The sequence below is a fragment of the Limanda limanda genome, chromosome 21, assembly GCF_963576545.1.
Source record: "Limanda limanda chromosome 21, fLimLim1.1, whole genome shotgun sequence".
NCBI lineage: Eukaryota > Metazoa > Chordata > Actinopteri > Pleuronectiformes > Pleuronectidae > Limanda > Limanda limanda.
Window position 1 is genome coordinate 9,361,135 of NC_083656.1, and position 20,956 is coordinate 9,382,090.

At 41.5% G+C, this 20,956-nt stretch overlaps 4 protein-coding genes across 5 annotated transcripts; 3 read left to right on the plus strand and 1 right to left on the minus strand.

Moving 5' to 3' along the window:
• Positions 1 to 858: 858 nt before the first annotated feature.
• Positions 859 to 3,463, minus strand: LOC133027947 (zinc finger protein Pegasus-like). Its single transcript, XM_061095124.1, has 4 exons — positions 3,352 to 3,463; positions 3,039 to 3,192; positions 2,755 to 2,943; positions 859 to 1,875 (listed from the first exon to the last, which is right to left on the minus strand). The coding sequence occupies exons 2-4, from the start codon at positions 3,172 to 3,174 to the stop codon at positions 941 to 943; spliced, it is 1,260 nt and encodes a 419-aa protein (XP_060951107.1). The 5' UTR covers positions 3,175 to 3,192; positions 3,352 to 3,463; the 3' UTR covers positions 859 to 940.
• A 679-nt stretch (positions 3,464 to 4,142) lies between these two features.
• Positions 4,143 to 8,708, plus strand: acadsb (acyl-CoA dehydrogenase short/branched chain). Its single transcript, XM_061094659.1, has 11 exons — positions 4,143 to 4,190; positions 4,547 to 4,712; positions 4,819 to 4,919; positions 5,024 to 5,230; positions 5,380 to 5,550; positions 6,196 to 6,321; positions 6,411 to 6,503; positions 6,609 to 6,698; positions 6,811 to 6,948; positions 7,411 to 7,510; positions 8,031 to 8,708. The coding sequence occupies exons 1-11, from the start codon at positions 4,158 to 4,160 to the stop codon at positions 8,105 to 8,107; spliced, it is 1,302 nt and encodes a 433-aa protein (XP_060950642.1). The 5' UTR covers positions 4,143 to 4,157; the 3' UTR covers positions 8,108 to 8,708.
• Positions 8,709 to 11,467: 2,759 nt separating this feature from the next.
• On the plus strand, positions 11,468 to 12,624 carry LOC133027695 (homeobox protein HMX3-B-like). The gene is made up of 2 exons (XM_061094771.1): positions 11,468 to 11,753; positions 12,035 to 12,624. Exons 1-2 carry the CDS (start codon positions 11,471 to 11,473, stop codon positions 12,622 to 12,624), a joined length of 873 nt encoding a protein of 290 aa, XP_060950754.1. The 5' UTR covers positions 11,468 to 11,470.
• A 1,820-nt stretch (positions 12,625 to 14,444) lies between these two features.
• Positions 14,445 to 18,853, plus strand: bub3 (BUB3 mitotic checkpoint protein). 2 transcript variants are annotated; one of them, XM_061094770.1, is made up of 8 exons: positions 14,445 to 14,602; positions 15,425 to 15,619; positions 15,710 to 15,779; positions 15,877 to 16,028; positions 16,468 to 16,626; positions 16,796 to 16,973; positions 17,181 to 17,419; positions 18,481 to 18,853. In XM_061094770.1, exons 2-7 carry the CDS (start codon positions 15,425 to 15,427, stop codon positions 17,399 to 17,401), a joined length of 975 nt encoding a protein of 324 aa, XP_060950753.1. In that variant the 5' UTR covers positions 14,445 to 14,602; the 3' UTR covers positions 17,402 to 17,419; positions 18,481 to 18,853. The 2 variants fall into 2 exon arrangements, with proteins under 2 accessions (XP_060950753.1, XP_060950752.1); XM_061094769.1 differs by having other exon boundaries at positions 17,181 to 17,397.
• Positions 18,854 to 20,956: the final 2,103 nt, after the last annotated feature.

Here is a 20,956-nt window from a genome sequence, read left to right on the forward strand (position 1 = left end):
GAACGCAGAATATTTAAGGATGAAACACCGTTGAGTGTCATCACTTGTTTGACAATTTGCCACATTAATAGGCATTAGGCAAGTCACAAAGGCATGTTCAGTTATTTATTCCTCTTATGTTACATAATTGACAGTCATCTCTTGTCGTAACATTTTTGAGTGAGATTATTAATAAATATCATATATACAATATTTGTTAATGAGGGCCCGAGCACTGACAGGCACTGAAAGACAGTGAGGCCTTATTGAAATTGTAAGGATTATTATTTCTTTTTTTTAATTTCTTTTTTATTTCAGGCTAATGAATTTGTTTTTAGACACATTAAGAAGATGGCCAAATTATTGTGTGTGTGTGTGTGTCTGCGGCATTCTATGCTGCTTTTGATACACATTTCAGAGAAAACCATTGTATTTATTACTTTAATACATATATTTGGCAGCCTTACTTAAAAGTTACTTTTATATTTTTGGATTTTAGGTGCTGGATGATTTTACATGCTTCAAAACCTATTGTTAGAGAATAACCCAGTAGTTTCCATCCTTGGCTTATGACGCCTTTACAAGAATCACAGTGTGGGACACATTTAATTTCATATAATTCTGAAAATTAATGCAAAACCTTGTAGTTTATATTCGGTGATCAAATAAATGAGATATTGTTCACATCAACTAGCACAAGGAGTAAGGATCAAATAAAACCTCCGGCCTCCTGAACTTTTACTTTGTGTCTGTCGTTGAATTCAGTCAAATAATGTCAAAAAGCTCCTAGTTGAAAGTTGTGTAGAACTGTCGTAAGCCAAGTATATAGTGCAGTTAGTGAGTGTAAAATAATTAGTGAGCTGTACAAAAACAAAAATATAAAACCAGTGTCACTACGTTTAATACAATTTATCGAAAACACAAGGATCTTTGACTCTATATGCTTCCTTGTCACAAGAAATCACTTTTTATGTTGGCCACGGGCAAAGTGGCATGCAAAGTCATATTTGTCTGTGCACATGTGTCCACAGATGTTGCACTGGAATGGATGTTCGTAGCCATGACAGCCCATGTGAATGGTGAAGAGTATATTGTCAGAAAAGTCTATATCACAGTGCGGGCATTTTTCAAAGAGCTGTTGGTCCAGTGTGTTCAGGGCAGGGGGGGGTGTGCTCGGCTGGCTGTTGCTCACACTCGCAGGAAGCGTGTTCATGTTGTTCTCAAAACCGAGGCCAGGAACAGGACTACAACTGCCGCGGCCTGAGGTGGGAGATTCTTCTTCTTTGGGAGGTGATGTCTGCATTCTGTTTGAACACATTGCAACCTGGTCAATAGAGACCTGATGTAAAAGGATGGGCTTCTCATCTTCTAAAAACTCCCTGTCTGGAGATGTTGCAGTCTGAGACTCAGGGTGAAGGTCGGCCAACTGGCCAGCAAGTGTGGAAAGCTGGTCCAGAGGGTTATTAAACGTCAGACCATTAGCATCTCTGTTGTGACTATCACTCTCATCTACCTTGGGAAGGTCCTTATACTCACTGCCATTCATATGGTAGTGGAGCTTGTGAGACAAGTCGTTTAGATAATCCGACTTTGGCATCACCATGGAGGGAGGGTTGAAATTGATAAGCAGTCGCCTGCTGAAGCCAAGCGCGCCCGTCCTCTTCTGCAAGGCGCTCAGCATTCTCTTGTTGGAGAAGGAGGAGCGAACGACCCTTGTGGGCAGCAGTTTGTGGCGGCGGCGACGGTGGTGCGACAGGTTGCTGCGGTCGCTGCAGCGGAAGGCGCAGAGGTCACACTTGTATGGCTTCTCTCCTGTGTGCGAACGCATGTGGGCTTCCAAATGGCGCTCATATGCTGAGGCGAATGGGCACAGCTGGCAGCGGTGTGGCTTTTCTCCTGGGGGACAGTCAGGAGAGGAAATAATTGCAGTAATTTTATATTAAATATTTTACTGTAAAAGAGGAAACAGCAATGAGACAATTAGTAGATAGAGTATACTAAGAGCAGCTAGATGATACAAACACATGTAAATCAAAATGAAACTGTTGTTTCAGGATAAATTCTCCAGAATTTCATCAGTCACACTGACATGCTGTAAATAGGACAAACAAATAACTTTTATAGTTAATGTACACAAAATTGTAACAAGATAGCTGGTGAACAACTTACCAAATATCTGTGGTCAGTCTTTAACAGACTCAATTGATATTCATGCTATGTTGACTTAACAGGTTGTGTGCTTGTCACAGACAAGGTTTTGCAGTTCACGAGACTCTGCCTCAGGCATGAGGGAGAACTAAGTGGTATCACCGTCTATACAACTTATTACTTTATCATAGTTTACAAATTGGTCTGTCATTCTAAATGGCTTCTTACAGTAAACGTGTCAAACATATTATGTTTACTATTATAGATGACAAAGTAAGCATCCGATCCGCTTATGAGAGAGGCAGCGACCAGGATCCAGTTGCCTTTTTTACATGGAGCAAATAGTAAAATGATTAATTGATTGCTAAATTAGTTGCCGATCAATTCTTTTGTTGACTGAAAAATGTATTATATGACTAGTTTTTGCAGCTCCAGTCTATGCCTAAGTCTGCGGCAGATATACACAGTGCTGTAAACTCTGACTAAGGACACTTCCTGTGAGTAAAATTACATGATATAATTGTTAGCGTTCTCATTTTTACCCCCAATCGCCGGTATATGACTGTCTGGATCCCCTGTGGTGTTTCAGATAGACAGTACATTCATGGGCATGGTGTTTCCACTGACCTGTGTGGATGCGGATGTGCTCTATTAAGCGAGCCATGCCCTTGTTGGCATAGCTACAGTAGCTGCACTTGTATTTGCCATCACAGGTCCTCTCCAGGCCGTCCATCTGCACATCGGACCCATCCTCCATCGCCAGGCTCACCTCCACAGACGGAGGGTCCAGGCCATTCTGCTCACTTCTGGGTGCAGCTGAAAAACAAAACGTCCACCGTGACCTTTAACGTTTTAAATAATACATCACTTTATGTTTCTTCATATATTTGCAAACAGTGTGTCCCTCCCACCGGCTTGAAACGGCTCCAGGGACTCCTTCTCTCCACACACGGAGCCTGAGATCATGTTGACGTGCTGGGTTTGCTGTGTCAGGTATTCTTGAAATTCCTTCACAAAATCCACCGGCTCGGTCTTTATCTCGTCCATTTCTTTCTGTGTTGGAGCCTGCAGAGATCCAGAGGAGAGGGGTCGGTGGTCAGACACCTGATAACCAAAAGTAGCTAACGTGATTAGCAGCCGCCTTAGATACGTTAGCTAACAGGCGTTAATAGCAATGCTAACGCTACCTAGCACCGACTGTTTGACGCAATATTCATATCTGACCTTTCAGCGAAGGATCAATATTATTCCGGAACAGAGAAGGAGGAGAGAACTGAGCTCTGGGAACAAATGACCGGCGAAGTGTTTCTGTTTATTAGCTGCTGTCGTTACCAGGTCAACTTCCTCCTTTTCTTCCTCGAGTTTGAATTGCAGTTCATCAACCAGCTTATACGCACATTACCGCCCCCTGCCGGGCTGGAGGGTGAAATGGTACAACAAACGAATATGTAAATCCTCCTCAATCTTTAATTTTGTTTTTAAATAATCAATTAGGAATGTTCTAGCACAAGGAGTAAGGTTCACTCATTACCCATTAATCAAATCAAACCTTCGGCCTCCTGAACTTTTACTTTGAAGGTGAGCTGTCCCTATGTCTTTATTTATATAAATTAAAATAAATGTTACTACATTCATATTTAGATATATTTAAAGTTTGAATGATTATATTCAACATGAACTCTCACTACGTTTTGGATGTGCGGTCAATATTATATCAGATTTATTTGATCACCTGTTGTTTAAAAAAAAATTCACCTCAATTCCGGGGTTGTTCATGTTGCCTTCATATACCGTCGGTAGAAACCAGATCATCAACAAACTACCCATAATAACAGCTCTCACATCAGTAGCTTTCTATGTGTCCGATTTATTTTTATTCACATCCAAGAATATCACAATTAAAATAACCTTGCCGTGCAGTTGGAATTTGCTCTCTTTGACAGTTCTCATCATCATAGTGCATCAATATGGCAAAACTACAAATGTCCTGCGGTCCGTGGAGGCAGCATGTAAACATTTCGTAACCCAGTATGGCCGCTCCGTTGCTCAGGATCTTTACTAAGGTGAGACTCAGTATTTCTGTTTACATGCTTTACGATGCTTCTCTGAATTCAGTATTTCCCCACTGTGTTAGCTATTTATCATTGACGTTATTAGCAAACAGCTGTTAACGCTAGCACTAGCATCCCATGACACCTTGCTAGGTTTGGGTTCTTAGCTAACAACAAGGCAGTGTATCAATGGCTGAAGACACTAATCAAAGTCTTATTAGCATCTTAAAGTGAAGCTAAAAGTATGAGTGCATTAGCTGTAAGATGCATTTTGTTTGTGGCCCCTTAAATGCTACAAACCCCTCTGTTTAAACAGTGTAGTCGGTGTGTTTGCATATGTGTCATCTGCGTATGTCCTTTGTTTTCAGTCTTGCATCAGACTGACCCCCCGACCATGGGGGTCATGCCAGGCTGGATGGAGGGGCATGTCCACCAGATCTTCCCCGGACGTGGCTGCACACGAGGCGGCCGCGGGGGTCTCCTTCCCTCCCCTGCAGACTTACTCGGAGGAGGAGAGCATGATGAGGGAGGCAGGTGAGCTGGAGGAGTGGAGGGGAAACACAAGTCCTGCTGCTGCTGCGGCTGGAGACAGAAAGTCCTCAGAACACTAAACATCTGTCTCCTTTTTTTGTCTTGACAGTGAAAAAATATGCACAAGAGCGCATTGCTCCATTTGTGTCAAAGATGGATGAAGACTCTGCCATGGATGAGGAAGTGATCAAATCTCTCTTTGAACAAGGCGTATGTCATTTACTAATTTGAGTTTTATCCGAGGTGTCATTACATTTGAGTTACTGCCTTTCTTTAAATCTGTTGAATGACTTGTATGTCGACTTTTTTCGCAGCTCATGGGCATCGAGATCGACCCAGAGTACGGTGGCACCGGCTCTACCTTCTTCTCCTCCATTCTGGTCATTGAGGAGTTGGCGAAGGTGGATCCATCTGTGGCGGTTCTGTGTGACATCCAGAACACGCTGATCAACACCCTCTTCACCCAGCTGGGCACCCCAGCTCAGAAAGAGCAGTACCTCAGCCGACTGTCAACAGACATGGTGAGCAGTTCGATCTTTCTTTCTTTTATTTTATAATTAAGGGGGACCATCAACAATTGTAACAGATCACGTGACAGATTCGGCACATTCTGCATTTCCTGGAAGCTCTCCTGCGCTTCCTCATGTACCTGTGTCGACATGTCCCACAGATCGGAAGCTTCTGCCTTTCCGAAGCAGAGTCGGGGAGTGACGCCTTTTCTCTGAGGACGCGTGCTGAGAAACACAAGGACTATTACATCATCAACGGATCCAAGATGTGGATCAGTAATGCAGAGCACGCAGGTGTATTCCTGGTGATGGCCAATGTGGACTTCTCTGCTGTGAGTTACTGCCCATTGTTGTTTTTGCTGTCGTTGTTTACTGCAGCTCATAAATTACAACACTGTGCTATAGAGAGTAATTACTTATAAGGACCCAATTTATGGTAAATTGTTTATTAAACAATCTACAGATTTGACTATAAATTGTCAGAAAAGAGTGAAATATGGTGGAATCAGTTAGTCAAATATTGTGTGATATTTATGCTTTAAAAATGATTTTCTGTCCGAACCTGACCAAGCCTGAGAGGAAAGTAGCCGAAGCTGAACCACAATCAACAACAGTCTGTTCTTTGTGTCCGATCCTGATATTTACCCTGATAACAGGCACACGCAGTATAAAGTCAGGTAAACAGCCCAGCCAGTGTGACTGAACCAGACCACAACCCAAATATCATTTCACATTGTTTTCTCAACCTGGGAAGGCTCGGTTTGAGTGATTTAATAAGCCAATCAAACAACAGAATCACAGAGATCTATAGCTCAAGTTTAAAATCATGCTTAAATTGTTAGTATTTATCACAGGCACATATCATATTGAAATAAATTACGTGGTTTAGAATTTTCTTTTATGGACTAGGAAGCTGTTAATACCTCACAGATATATAAATATATATATCATCATTATTGTTTTCTCGTGATTGACAGGGATACAAAGGCATCACCTGCTTCATCGTGGATCGGGACACCGAGGGGCTCGAAATCTGCAAAAAGGAGAACAAGCTCGGCCTGCGTGCGTCCTCCACCTGCCCGCTCAACTTTGACAATCTCAAGGTACAAGCAAACACATTATGCAGAAACCAGAGTAATGTGAAAGAATTACACATTTGGACTCTTCCTTACTTCCCTGCTCTTCATTGTAGGTGCCAGAGAAGAACATTTTGGGTCAGATCGGTCATGGGTACAAGTATGCCATCGGCATGTTGAATGAGGGCCGGATTGGGATTGCAAGTCAGGTAGACCATGAGATTGTTTTTATTTGATTTAGTTCAAAACAAGCCCAATGTGCTCTACTCAAGATAAGACCTGTTGCGTGTTAACTTTGTCTCGATGTGTCTCAGATGCTTGGTCTGGCACAGGGCTGCTTCGACAACACCATTCCTTACACAAGACAGAGGAAGCAGTTCGGAAAACGCATCTTTGACTTCCAGGTGAACGTTTCCCCTCTTTTACCTTACATGTGTACGATTGATCACAAAACTCTGCCAGCCGGCGCATTGTTCAGCGAGTGCTCATGGTGTTGTGGAACTCTTTGTATTCCAGGGCATGCAGCACCAAATTGCGCATGTAGCGACGCAGATCGAAGCCGCGCGGCTGCTGACGTACAACGCTGCTCGCCTGAAGGAAGCTGGGAGACCTTTCATTAAGGAGGCCTGCATGGCTAAATACTTCACTGCAGAGGTGAGCTTTCTGAGTCAAGGACTTTTCACGATCTTGATGGTCTTTTCGACCAGCATTTGATCTTTGGAGCTCATATTAGCATGCTCAATCAGTCCTGCTTCTTTCAACTGAGATGTATTGCCAGAATCAAACCTGTACTATCTGCCAAAAAGAAAGAATTATGTTAGAAATTATATTATTAAATACAGGGCCCTGCGTGAACTCGGTCTTGACTATGTTGAGGACATGTTTTAAAACCTCTGACATCTGAATTGTTTCTATAGATTTGCTTTTTTATAACACTCTTGCCTCAAGTTAGTTTTTAAGCTAATCTCATCAGTGTTGCTGACCCTTGATTATTCTTATTTAGCCTGTGTTACATGTTTTATGTATTCTACAGTATCAGATGTTATTATCCTGTCCAGGAAACTCTCTTATGTTTAATATTTTCAGTCAATGACGCATCAATTTTATTTTCCACAGCTTGCAACACAAACCACGTCGAAGTGCATCGAATGGATGGGAGGGGTCGGCTTCACAAAAGACTATCCCATAGAGAAATACTACAGAGACTGTAAAATTGGTGAGTATAACTGCACCAACATGAACCTCCAGATGACTGTTGACATGTGTTTCCAGACTGTTTGTGAAGTCGTTTTTTTTTTTTAGAGTTGAGTTGTGTAACTGCCACTAAAGCTACAAGGTGGAAAGAACACAAATCACGAGGGCTGCGGGAGGGTCAGGTGTAGCTGCCTGTGATTGGACCAGGGTGAGGCGGAGAAGGAGGCTGTGGCTGTAATGGGACCCTGTAGGAATTCCCCCTCTCAGAGTGTCGTTATGCAAACACGGTGCCAAGGAAACTGCCAGGGCAACATGTCACTTTTCCTCTCATCACTTTCACGTTGGCTCCGTGGTCCTCCAGCTGGAACTCTGGTAGAGTGAGCTGCGTAAAAAAACCACTCACCCCGACCCCTAACCCTCCTTAGTCATGATAGGGAAAGCTGTAGAGTAGATCTCTAGGCAGGGGGGGATCTAACATAAAATATCTTTTTTTTGTCTGCAGGGATTTTATTCTAATACTTTGTTTTGTGCTCATTTCGCAGGCACCATTTATGAGGGCACAACGAATGTTCAGCTTTCCAGTATAGCCAAGTTCATCGATAAGGAGTACGACTACTAGACACTTCCAACAGGAACCTGATCGATTGCACTCTGCTGTGTTACACTCCATATCTTTTTTTAAATACGACTTTGGTGGGATAATTGCAGGAGCAGTGCAATGCTATAGACCTGCTTTCATAGTTTTCTTCCAATTTCAACTTGTACACTTGTAAAGTAGTTCCCACTACCGCTGTTGCTGATTAAGTTATAGTTATAGTTCCCATACTTTGGGGTTAAAGTTTTATGTTCCGTTTGCCTTCTGTTGTCACCTCTTCATTTTGAAATACGACAGCATTCTTCAATTGTACATCTCTACCACTTTCCTCTTTGCCTCAATTTTGTCTTGCGTCATCAATAATTTCAAATAACTGTCTTTGTATTGCAATATGAGAATTAATTAAAATATTATTTTTGATCTTAATTTTAACGTTTCAGTGCTTTCAGGAGGATAGCTATGACTGAAATCAGACATCAGTATTGTATTTGCCGGATACTGATATGTAATGTAACAGTTTCATGCCTCGTTAATCCTGTACAGTTCTTCGCTGCGAAAACGAGACAAGTTATCAAATGTTAACAGTGATCTATCAAAATCAATAAATCTTTTAATATGCTGTGAATCCTCTGTTTCTGGTGTCACTGATGCCCGTTTGAAGAGTAGTATCAAGTTCTGCCACTAGATGGAAGCATTCTCCAGAGTGACCACAGCACCCTGGGCTTGAGTGGCTCCTCAGTGCAGGGCAGTAAATTATCATGTCTCATAACAGCCTGTCACCTCTAATGATATTTTATCCCAATTTAATTACACCGGTGCTTCAGATGAAAAGAGCCCGTCTGTCTAGCGTAATTGCCTCACTGATAATTTTTCAGGTGAGATTGATCACATTTGGCCTCCAAGCTGTGTAAGATGAGGCCTATTGTTTTACATCAGGCAGGCAAGTTGTGTTCACATGTATAGGATCATTAACAGCTATTGCACACGGCCCCTTATGTACATGTTACTTACTGTGTATCTGTTAAACAAGTAATAATTACCACCATGAGATATTTATTAACACGGATGTTAAAAGTCAGATTCATAATGTTGTAATAACAGAGATCAGCAATGGCCACATTTGGATTTCAGAAAGCAAATGAATAAGAACCTATACAAATATCCATTCTTTGTGTGTCTGTTTTATCATCTTTCTTTAATAAAAGAAACCGAATGATCGCGAAAGGATCGCATCTGTTAGAATATGAATTTTCCTGATTAAACTGATAAAGCTTTTGTTTTATTGGTTTCCTGAAAACCCAGAATTTAAACGTATAATGTGAGAAAAAAAGGAAACAATAAGCAAAAGACAAATTTACTACAGTATTATTTTGACAAGAATTCTTCCTCCTTCTCATGTTTTATTGATCATCTCACTTCCTGATGGTGCTAAATAATGATGAAATATTTATCTTGATTGTTTTGTCTGTCGTGGCAGAGAATCCCCTAAACTGTGGTGTCATGATCACAAATAATAAAATATTAAATGTCATCGGATTACACCTGTATTCAAGTAAATTAGGCTTTGTTATAGGATATAATTGTGTGAAAATATTGTGATGTAGATGTAAACTTTCACTTCTAAATGATTTCAGTGTTTTCTCATCACTCTCAGGGGAATGACAGCTTTGACAGACAGATATTCTCGAACATATTTAATAGCATCAGGTCCATGTTTGCTGACAAAGCAGTGAAGTGGAAACAGGGGCCTGTGTTAGCATCACTGATTGAGTGTGTCCTCCGTTTTCCCCTCTGACCCACTCCGACTGGTTCTGTGTGTGGAACGAGCCCCGGTTTAATGAACATAATCTGGTGAAAACACAGCTATCCTGCTTTTCACTTGGAGCTGGCAAACGCAGCTCAAGCAGCCTCTTTCTCCGCCCCCATCTTTAACACAGCCATGAGACCTCTAATTATGCAGGGATTCAAGTAGCTTTCCACAAAACACAGTGTTGTCCTTTAGAGCTGGAGAGCTGCTCCACGAGCTGAAAGGACAGGCTGCATGTTTGCAGGTTGAGCAAATTCAATTTGTGTGATTAGCTCCCTGCATCTGCTTCAGGTTCAGTCTCAATCATAAATGCTGAATTCACTCTGCGTTCATTTTCTATATTTTCGAGGCAACTTTCACCTCAAATTATCCTAAATAGGAGCATTTACATCACTGCATTGACAGATGTAACTTCTGTGTTAGATGCTGGTTTTTATCAGTGAAAGATTTAGATTAAAGAGAATCTTATACCCTCTGCATGTTGCATTCTTAATATATTATTGCACGTTATCTCAATCTGAAAGCAGAAACAATACAGAGGAGGCCCACTGCTCATTTTCTACAAAATTATCATCTAATCTGATCACATACAATCTGCTGCAGCCAAACACCAGCCAGTGTTGTTATAATCTGTGACAGAGACAAGACTTGCTGTTTCATTGCATTACACCACCTGCTGCCTCTGTGCGTCTGCAGCCTTTTGTGCCAAAGCTGATTTGAAAAGCCTTTATCACAATGGTATAAACATTCAATTTGATGTCCGCCCGTAGCACTTCCTGCCTAATAAAATTACACCGAAGTCAATGAGCTCCGGTGCAGGTGAAGTGCACGGTGCATATTGCTTTCCCGTTGCACAGAGGTGGAACAGAGGGATGCTGGGAATGAAGCAGATGGATGTCAGGTTGTAAAATGTATCGAAGAATTCAAATCAGCAAATTGTGCTGTTGAATATAAATATAATACTTATTAAGTTGGATTTCCTTATTTTTTATTTGTCTTTTTATATATTTTGGAGGCTTTCGTGATGCGTAAAATCTATGCGTAATTTGCGTAATAATTGTGCCATGGCCAAGTTAAAGTGTGAAGATCCCTGGACCATTGATTGAATTTACTGGCCGGTGATGGTGCTGCACCTCCCTTAAAACACTGAGACATTTTCCTCTTCCCTCTAATTGGATGATAAGTGTGCGCCTACACTGTTGAGCCTGGAGCCAAAACGCTTGCGCGCGGCCTTTCTCTTCTGAGTCTATTCTCGTCACAGCCCCCCGAGGTTTCATCTCAAATCCCATTTGCTATTTTACCTGCCCAATAGCAGAGACCGAGCGCGTTTTAACTTGGTCGGCATTTTTTTGATTCCATCATTCCATCCATCCATCCAGCGCATGTTTGACGCACTGATCCCTGCGCTCTCGCTCCGATCATCCTCGGGAGGTGGACGCACGCAGCTTGGTGTGACTTCTACTCTCTCTTTCGCTCTTCTTCTCGTAAATCATTTTATCCGAGAAGATCTTTTCGTCAGGTGTTTCTACCCCCGGGTAACTTTAGTTTGATGGTGATCCACATCGGACAGTAACACGGTGATGGCAGACTCTGATGCGCAAGAGACTCGCCAGCCAGCAAAGGACTCACCCTTCTCCATCAAGAACCTGCTGAACATCGAGGACAAGCCCGCGAAGCAGAAGAGCTTCCTGGGCTCGTCCAGAGGAGTGTTCGAGGGCAGCTTCTTCTCCCGGCTCGGTGAATTATCTTTCCCTCGGTTTGAGCTGCCCTCGCCACAGAGGATCGGACTCTCGGGGCAGTATCTGGACAGAGCGTCCACCTGGTGGTATCCTTACACGCTTGGGGCTCATCTGAGGACCGGAGGTAAATATTTTTTAAATATGCATGTGAGGAAATTGCAGCTTTTTGCTCTGAAAAAAATAGAGTGATTTAAATGAAAAAAGGCCTTTTTGCACATTTTATTTCATGGACATTGAATTGTTCTTAGAATAATTGTTAATTATAAGGAGGCAAGTCCAGAAATCCTTGATTAAAAATCGATATTACAAAAAGCACGTTTCTGAATATGCAATTCATTAAATCCATGGGGTTGCCACTGTGGGATCATGTTTGAAAACTGAGAAAATGTTTGTTTCTTCCTTCAGTGTCTGAGAAGGCAAACCCGAGGGAGGCATCCCAGGCACCAGACAGGCGCTCCCCGGACATCCAAAGAAGTGACCTGCAGGATGTCAAAGAGGAAAGCGCCGACGACGAGGTCCCGCTGGACGAGAGCGACGCGGAGGAGCCCAAGAGAGAGCTGGACCCGGAGGACGACTGGAGGAAGAAGACGGACGAGCTGGACTCCGACAACAAGCCGTGTCGCAAGAAGAAGACGCGCACGGTGTTCTCCCGGAGCCAGGTGTTCCAGCTGGAGTCCACCTTCGACATCAAGCGCTACCTGAGCAGCTCGGAGCGGGCCGGCCTGGCCGCGTCCCTGCACCTGACGGAGACCCAGGTGAAGATCTGGTTCCAGAACCGGAGGAATAAGTGGAAGAGGCAGCTGGCCGCGGAGCTGGAGGCGGCCAACCTGAGCCACGCGGCGGCGCAGAGGATTGTGCGGGTTCCCATTCTGTACCACGAGCACGGGGACTCCACCGGGGGCCCCTCTGCAAACTCACCGGGAAACCAGTCGCTGCTGGCTTTTCCCCACCACATGTACTATTCCCACCCGGTGCCACTGCTGAGGCCTGTTTAACACTGACTGCGTCCATTCAGCTGTAAATATGTTTTTAAACGAGAGTGAGCTTCATAGAAAAAAATTTAAAACATTTTGTAGATTTTGTAGATTAATCGGACACTATGTTACTTCACATTATTATTATTATTATTATTATTATTATTATTATTATTATTATTATTATTATTATTATTATTATTATTATTATTATTTGTCCCTTATCCTGCTGAAGTGTATGCAAGACAAAAAATACCTATTACAGCCCCCAATAAAAAAATTATAATTATTATTGTTGTTATTATTATAGGTGAAATCATTTCGGTTTTTAAAGTGGTTGCTGTTCCCTTAGGAAAAAAAGAACTTGCTTTAAACAGGGTTTACTGTCCACATGTATTTTACAGAGATTCGTGTCAGTGTTTGTACAAAACATGTGGAATTTAATATTTTGGCATTTTCCAACATTGTGCAATATTTCTGGCTTCACATTAGACTACCTATAGTTACACTTTTGCAGGAAAAACAAATATAATTTTCTTTTTGTCATGTAATAGTGAGGACAATCATGTGATCCTTGACAAAATAACCAGAAAAGCTGCAGGTGATGTCATTGTTTTTAAGGATGCAATGTTTTGCCGGTGATTTTAAAGCCATGAAAGAGCCAAAAAACCCTCTGTTTATTTTGTGTATGTTTTTCCTCTGATATTGTTATTGAAATTCTGTATATTCTATGGTCTTACACTCAGTAAATATTTCCTTCCAAAAAGAAATATGTGCAAGAGTGATGTACATGAGGGAAAAGAAATGATTGTTGGTTTAAATCATGTTGTAAAAATCTTGGTTTTCAAACCTTTGTGAGTACGGAGTGATGTGTTATTCGTCGAATGTCTATTTTTCAAATATCTAAGGCAGCGTGCAGGTATCCGAAAGATTTAAAAAAAAAAAAAATCAAAACTTAAATAATGTTGAAGTTTAATAATGATGGTCAGTTTTTTTTTATTTGATGACTTGAGAATTTTGTAATTCAATTACAATCAATTTCAAAGACCGTTTGAGAATTGTGTTTCTTCATCTAAGAATATTTGATTGAGACACACAAACACATGATCTCTTGCAGTATTGATCTGCTGCATATACAGACCTATATCCTTTCTTTAGTAATCAATTATAACGCTAAAACCTATAGGCTGTAGATTAAGGTTGTTACATGGGATTTAAAAAGCAAAGAATGCATTTCAAAGCAAATTTGTCATTAATCCAATCATTTTGGTAATTTCTTCTTCTTTTGCATCTGAGAAGAAGAATCTAATATTCCATAGAAAAGATGAGTGAAGCACTTTTCAGCTGTGGGTTTTAAAAAGAAAAATGTTATTATTACATGACCTTCTGGCATATAGGAAATCATTTTTATTCAACTAGACCTTTTGGGGCAAACTCAAATCCCACAGAAACAGGAAAAGAAAGAAAGAAGTCTATCTTACAACAACATACATGTGAGTTAACATGGAAAGCAATAGCTGTGTTTAGATTAGTGTACCTCATTTAAAAATTACCAATCTCTTACTTTACTATGGCCATTCAATTATAGTTTTTATTATATTTATATTGTATTAATTTTGATGAAAGATCAAATAACAGAAAACAACTGTGTTACTGATGGAGAGAGAGAGAGAGAGAGAGAGAGAGAGAGAGAGAGAGAGAGAGAGCAGTCCTATGTCACGTGATCTGCGCTGTGACACCGGAAGTAAAGTCGGTGCTCGACCGGCCAATCACATCGCAGGCGGGAATTCGAACGTTCATTCCAACCAATCAGCGTCCTCTCTCTGCAGGGATCAGCTCTTGCTAGGAGGGGAGTTAGCTTAGCGCAGACACACTTAGCTGTTCAACTTCGGCCCTTTTCCACGTTATTTATATGATTATATTACCGTAAACCAGCGCGGAATAAACAGGCGCAGTTAACACAGCATCGTTTTCGTCTGAAAGGCTCCGAACCGACACGGTAAGTGAAGTAAAACGCCTCGTGTCAGCGTGTGTAGCCCGCGTTGTCTCCACTGTTAGCAAACACGGCTAACAACAGGCGTGGGCTCGGGGTAATTGCTGGATGATGTGGAGCAGTTCGCGGTGATTTGGAATAAAAGCAAACGCGAGACACGCCGCGAATCAAACTTAACCTTTCATCGAGCTCCAGTAACATATTGTGTTTCTCTAGGGAGCTCACATGGTGCATGCTTAGCTCCCGGTTGGGCGTGTTAGCTAAACTCGTAGCTAATGCTAGCGGGCACGGCTAATAACAAGCAGGAAACACATTGATACTCACGTCAGACAGTGGAAGAGGCTACTTCCAGGGAGTTCAGCGAAAAGACAAGCTTAGATCATTGAAGCATATCCAGTCATATCGATAAGGACCTGTTAGTTTGTTATTGGTCAACAATGTGAGTAGCTCTGGCGTCAAATGTCATTAAACAACAAGATGCCTGTTAATATTAAAGCATACTTTTTTTAAATATCAGATTTCAGAGTAATTACGTTTGATATTTAGAACTAAACAACACATATTAGTGGATCATAATGAAGTTAAGTATAAAGTCCATCAAATAATTAATAAAATTGTGAATCCTTTAACATATGTTATAATAACAATGATAAAGTCTTTATACTTGATCGAATCAACATACACATACAGAGAGTGACAGATGCATATCGGTTTGACTCCATCGTAGTTTTTAAAGCATCAGTTTGTGGCGTTAAACTGTGTTTTAGTTTAGTTTATGCCCTTTATATTGTCCATTAGTCTTGATGGTTATCTTTTCCCTTCTTGCAGATGACGGGCTCCAATGAGTACAAACTGAACCAGGGACCAGAGGACACCATCTCTGCCGTCAAGTTCAGCCCCAGCACAGCTCAGTTCCTGCTTGTGTCCTCGTGGGACTGCACGGTCCGTCTCTTCGATGTCATTGGCAACATCATGCGGATGAAGTACCAGCACTCAGCTCCAGTTCTGGACTGTGCTTTTTATGTAGGTCACAGATGTTTATATATGGTCCTTGTTGTCTTGTCAAAGCTTTTCTCTGATATATCCAGATAATAATCACCTATTAACTTGCAGGACCCAACACATTCCTGGAGTGGAGGATTAGATGCACAGTTAAAAACTCATGATTTGAACACAGACCAAGGTACGTTGCAAACCGGTTAAGTAGCAATACAAGCTATCAGGCAGTATCACAACTCCTTTTTCATTGTATTGACTGCTGCAATATTCTCTTTAAACAGATACAATAGTTGGTGCACACGATGCTCCAATCCGTTGTGTGGAGTACTGCCCAGAGGTTAACGTCATGGTAACGGGTAGCTGGGACAGATCGGTTCGGCTGTGGGACCCGAGGACGCCCTGCAACGCTGGCACCTTTGTTCAGCCTGATAAGGTAGAGCACAAGGGGAATGCAATTGCTATTTTAAAGATATTAATAAGATGATTATGTCGGGTCAGAATCACTTAAATTTTGTTGCTGTAGCACAGTTAATCAAGATTGGCAAGATTTAACGATTTAGTTTACATACACTTGTTAGTTCATTGTTGATTTGTATTTATTTATCAAAGAAACTTGTTGAACGGTCTTTCAAAAAAATATTTTCTTTAAAAGGTACTTGCATTTAACCTGATGTTGATGATACATCATGATAATATTGATGATAAATATGAGAGTTTATTGTGAACACTTTACACTACAGCATGAATGAGAAAAAATAGAAACCTGGTGGGAAAAGGGTGACATCTCACTGCTACCTTTTGTTTGTGTGTGTGTGTGTATTTATTGCCTGTGTCATCTTCCTCTTGTCTCATACATGTGATCTTTATGAAAGGTGTATACGCTTTCTGTGGCCGGAGATAGACTAATCGTCGGCACAGCTGGAAGAAGAGTCCTGGTGTGGGATCTGAGGAACATGGGCTACGTACAGCAAAGAAGAGAGTCCAGTCTCAAGTATCAGACACGAAGCATCAGAGCCTTCCCCAACAAACAGGTACCCTTCAAATCCCAATAGACATCGATTGTAGTTTACACGGTACTAATGCAACTTACAGTGAACTGTTGACGGGTAATTTACTCCAGAGTATCATGTTAGGAAACAGATTCCTGTGTTAATGTGAAGAAGTGGAATGTTAACTTGGTATTTTGTGTCTTGGCTGCAGGGCTACGTCTTGAGTTCAATCGAGGGACGTGTAGCTGTGGAGTACCTGGACCCGAGTCAGGAGGTTCAGAAGAAGAAATACGCTTTCAAATGCCACAGGCTGAAGGAGGAGGGAATTGAGCACGTTTACCCCGTCAATGCAATCTCCTTTCACAGTGTTCACAACACCTTTGCCACAGGTAGGAATGGCTCATTAGTAGCTACTTCATAAAAGCAATGATTTTGTTTCTGTAATGGGGTAATTTGTTTTTTGCAATGCTCAGAGATTGACCTGTGACCTTCAGCATTAAGCTGCCAAGGTCGCACGTGGAACAAGCTGTCATAGATCCATATCTCAACACATTCTAAGTCTTTTGAGCTTGACCTTGAGTCTCCCCTTCGACCAGGTGGCTCGGACGGCTTTGTGAACATCTGGGACCCGTTCAACAAGAAGCGCCTGTGCCAGTTCCACCGGTACCCGACCAGTATCGCCTCCCTTGCCTTCAACAACGACGGCACCATGCTCGCCATCGCCTCCTCCTACATGCAAGAAAAGGGTGACATCAGCCACCCGGAAGATGCCATCTTCATCCGCCAGGTCACAGATGCTGAGACGAAGCCCAAGTGAGTCTTCCTCGTCCCTCGGGTGTGTACTCCTGCATAATGTGGCACCTTGCCTCTCACTGAATCTATGAGCAGCTGTATTTACAGGGAGCACGTCCACCTGCAGCATATGCCGATCTTTATCTCAGCTCGTCCACTTTTCAATATCCGACAGTTGAAAGATGCACAGATGAGAACTTGAAAAATCCTCCTGTGAGTCTTTGTATCTCTGCTGTCATAACAGACACAAGGAAACCTGCTGTACAAAGTGATGCAGTACATTATAATAGTGAATAAAGTAGCAGGATCACAGCTTTAAGTTGAAGGTCACATTGATTCATTTGTTCAGTCTATAAAATGACAAGATAGCAAATACAAATTCAGAAGAGATGTCTTCAGATAGCTTAGCTTTTTTCAACCAGCAGCTTAAAGCCGAATTATCAGAGGTTTATTATCACACGGAACAGAGAAACCAACGGGTTGTTATATTTGAGAAACTCTGATATGGAATTTGGGGTTTTTTATACTGAAGTTTTCAGTATTTCGTACCCTACTTCCATTTAAATGGGCAATTGTAAATCAGTGTTTGAACATGAACTGCACTAATGATTCCATGCAGTATATCACACAACATATTTAACTTGAACATTCACAACATTTAGGTGCAACTGTTTATTTGTTGGTTTCATGATTTCACTTCAGAAAGATTCTCCGACCAGTTGCTAATAATCTTTTTGTGAAAAAGAGCAATGATGACATTGACCTCCCATGTGCCAATAATGTCTGTATTTCCAGATCTTTGTTCCATTATGTTTTCCATTTGTGGCAGTTAAGGGCGTTCATAGACTCTCTGGCTTCAGTTCAGCTTTTCATACAGGCTGTTGTCTGACATCAGTCACAGAATAAACCAGCTGGTTTTCTCTGTATTTTTGTTTATCTGCCCTACATCATCATTAAAGGGTTAGGTTAGTATAGCTCTCTCCACATTAGCGAAATTAGACTGAATGGATATCAAACCTCAGACCTAAATATAGTATTGAATATAACACAAACTGCTGAAGTTATGACTCATGTTGATTGAATCCCTTCTTTTCTTCTTTGCAGGTCAACCTAAGTCCACCTTGCAACAGTTCCCACTGCGTGTGTTTGGGTTATCTGCTGGTATCCAGTGTACCATTATCAAAATGTCTCCTGTCATTTCTTTCTGTTCCATACAGTTGATCTTTTCTTGTAACTGTTGTCTGTTAAAATCTTTTCTGTTCTGGCGCTTGTTATATAGTTCTATTTTTTTTCATGTATGTTCCAATGACCATGTATCGTTGTCTGATTCAAATACACCTTTTTCTGCTTTTGCATGGTCATCAAGACAAACTGATGTTGTGATCTTTTTTGTTGACTCTTACATTTATAACACTGAAACTTTTTGACACTGATTCAAGCTCTGTTTGTATAATAAAACATTGATCAACAGCCCAAACGCACTCTGTCACGTTTACTTACTGCCAAAAAGAAAACCTGAGAGAAATCCCAGGAATGTGTCTGGGCAGAAAAGCTTCTCTTCACGACGTGTTGAGGGAAAGCGATGATCCACTCGTATCGCCGAAGGCTCCACTTGCCCCCAGACAGTGACCCGTGCTGATAGACATCTGAGGTCTGCAGCCTAAACCAGATCCTGCTTTATCACCAGGGGGAAAATATGGAGAAAACCACTAAACTGGATGAACCGGCTGCGTCTGGCAAACTAAAATAAAAATGATTAAGAGGCTCTTTTTTTGGATTTCTCATATTTCTTTGAATGGTGAATTATCCGCTGAGAACCCTAAATGGTGAATCCACGTTTAAATGGGGCTGAAGCAAAGTGCTGCCAATTCTTTTAGTTTCATTTTACTGTGGGTTTGCTTTGAACATAATTGAGAAATCCATTTAGAAATTAATTATATTTTTTAATTTGATTCATATTTAGTGTTAGGGCCATACTTTTCCATCATCAATTGTGAATTTATAGAGTCAAGTTTTCCAAGTTGTTACACTGGTGACTGTCGGGTGCAGGACGGGCATTTTTTTTGTATACCTCTCAGCACCCATTGGCCAAAGGGGCTTTTCTGGTTCGTCATGTCCACGTCAGATTCTTGTGAACGTGATATCTCATGAACACCTTGATGACATTTCAACAAATTGGGTCCAAACATATTTTGTTGACAAAAGCCAAATTTGCCGAGACATCACCCAAAACGTTTTTGTTCAAAAACCTCACAGAACACATTGAGAATATTTTGTCAAATTCTGTACAAATGTTCACTTCGACTAAAAGGTGAACTCGTTAGATTCTGGGTGACAAAAGTCAAGGTCACTGTCACATCATGTTCTTGTGAACTTGATGAATCAGGAACACACAACATTTGGACTTAAGGTTGACTTGATTAGAATTTGGTCGTCAAAATCACTGCGACTTCACCAACCCTTTTTTGCCATGTGAATGTTTAATTTTAATAATATACTTTTGAATTAGACTCAATGTTCACATTGACTATTGGATTAACTGATTAGAGTCAGGTGGTCAAAGGTGAAGGTCACTGTGGTCTCACACATGTATTATTGTTGGCAGAGGCGTACAGTTTCAGAGCCAGTAATTCAAAAGTATATTTTTGTCATGCACTGTTCAGTGTTGTGTATGAATGGCCACAGTGAACACAGCAGTTCCCTGCAAAAGACTCAAGTGGCGTCTTTTCCCCTCAGTTCAGATTTTTCAATTGCAACTAATGCAATTTCTGAAGCCCTTCAGCCAAGGCAGCAGAGAAGATATAGATGTCAATTATTCTGTTTAAGAGGTCCAATTTTTTCTAATGGCTCTATCTGCCTCTGCGGTATCCTGGAAACGATTAGTTCGGTTTGGTTTAAATGATGTAACTAATTCCCATGATTGTCGATAATGAGTCTTGTCTTTGACGTTGGATCGAGGCTGCAGCTTAATATGAAATGGCGTTCATTTCGGAACACAATTACTGCTCGTGAAACAGACGTAGAATCGGCTAGAGGGGGGTTGTTGTTGGGGCGATGGAGAATTACCTTGTTTCCTGTCATCTTTGGCTTCCGCTAAATTGGAAAATTGAGTTCTTTGAATGTGCATTAAAAGCGCGGGGGTTTTCTCATCTCTGGTGGATAGCTTATAGAAAAAGGTAATTTAGGAGCAGAGAAGCAATTAGTATTTTTCAGACCTGGAGCTTACAAAGAGGTACACATGTAGTTGTTTTGTTCAGTACCATAAAGGATTTATTAGTGATTTAGAAGATTGTAGCAGATGCATCTGTTGCCCTGTCTATCAGCATCTTCCTCCAAGCCTGTCTCCACAGAGATCTCTCCTGGTTCTTTTCTTTTTTCCCGGTCCTGCTGCAAAGGCCCAGTTAACCACATGTGGTCGTGTGGCCGGGCTCTGGTTTCCAACCGCTGAAGTGTTGCAGACAGTTTGGCTCTACATGAAACCGTTACATGACAATTAAAATGGGTGATTGTGCTCCCGACAGCCAGTCAGGTGCATTTAACCCGACCACAGGAGGCTCGTGTGTTCACTGGAGAGGGCGCG

What these genes read in the sequence shown, in the direction of transcription:
- LOC133027947 (XM_061095124.1), bottom strand. Translation starts at nt 3,174, where the DNA reads ATGGACGAGATAAAGACCGAGCCGGTGGATTTTGTGAAGGAATTTCAA. An exon ending in CCTGGAGCCGTTTCAAGCCG is followed by an intron (nt 2,944 to 3,038) that starts GTGGGAGGGACA and finishes TTTGTTTTTCAG; the next exon opens with CTGCACCCAGAAGTGAGCAG. An exon ending in GCACATCCGCATCCACACAG is followed by an intron (nt 1,876 to 2,754) that starts GTCAGTGGAAAC and finishes ACTGTCCCCCAG; the next exon opens with GAGAAAAGCCACACCGCTGC.
- acadsb (XM_061094659.1), top strand. Translation starts at nt 4,158, where the DNA reads ATGGCCGCTCCGTTGCTCAGGATCTTTACTAAG. An exon ending in GCCGACTGTCAACAGACATG is followed by an intron (nt 5,231 to 5,379) that starts GTGAGCAGTTCG and finishes CATGTCCCACAG; the next exon opens with ATCGGAAGCTTCTGCCTTTC. An exon ending in TCAACTTTGACAATCTCAAG is followed by an intron (nt 6,322 to 6,410) that starts GTACAAGCAAAC and finishes TCTTCATTGTAG; the next exon opens with GTGCCAGAGAAGAACATTTT.
- LOC133027695 (XM_061094771.1), top strand. Translation starts at nt 11,471, where the DNA reads ATGGCAGACTCTGATGCGCAAGAGACTCGCCAGCCAGCAAAGGACTCA. An exon ending in GGCTCATCTGAGGACCGGAG is followed by an intron (nt 11,754 to 12,034) that starts GTAAATATTTTT and finishes TTCTTCCTTCAG; the next exon opens with TGTCTGAGAAGGCAAACCCG.
- bub3 (XM_061094769.1), top strand. Translation starts at nt 15,425, where the DNA reads ATGACGGGCTCCAATGAGTACAAACTGAACCAGGGACCAGAGGACACC. An exon ending in TTCTGGACTGTGCTTTTTAT is followed by an intron (nt 15,620 to 15,709) that starts GTAGGTCACAGA and finishes ATTAACTTGCAG; the next exon opens with GACCCAACACATTCCTGGAG. An exon ending in GAGCCTTCCCCAACAAACAG is followed by an intron (nt 16,627 to 16,795) that starts GTACCCTTCAAA and finishes TCTTGGCTGCAG; the next exon opens with GGCTACGTCTTGAGTTCAAT.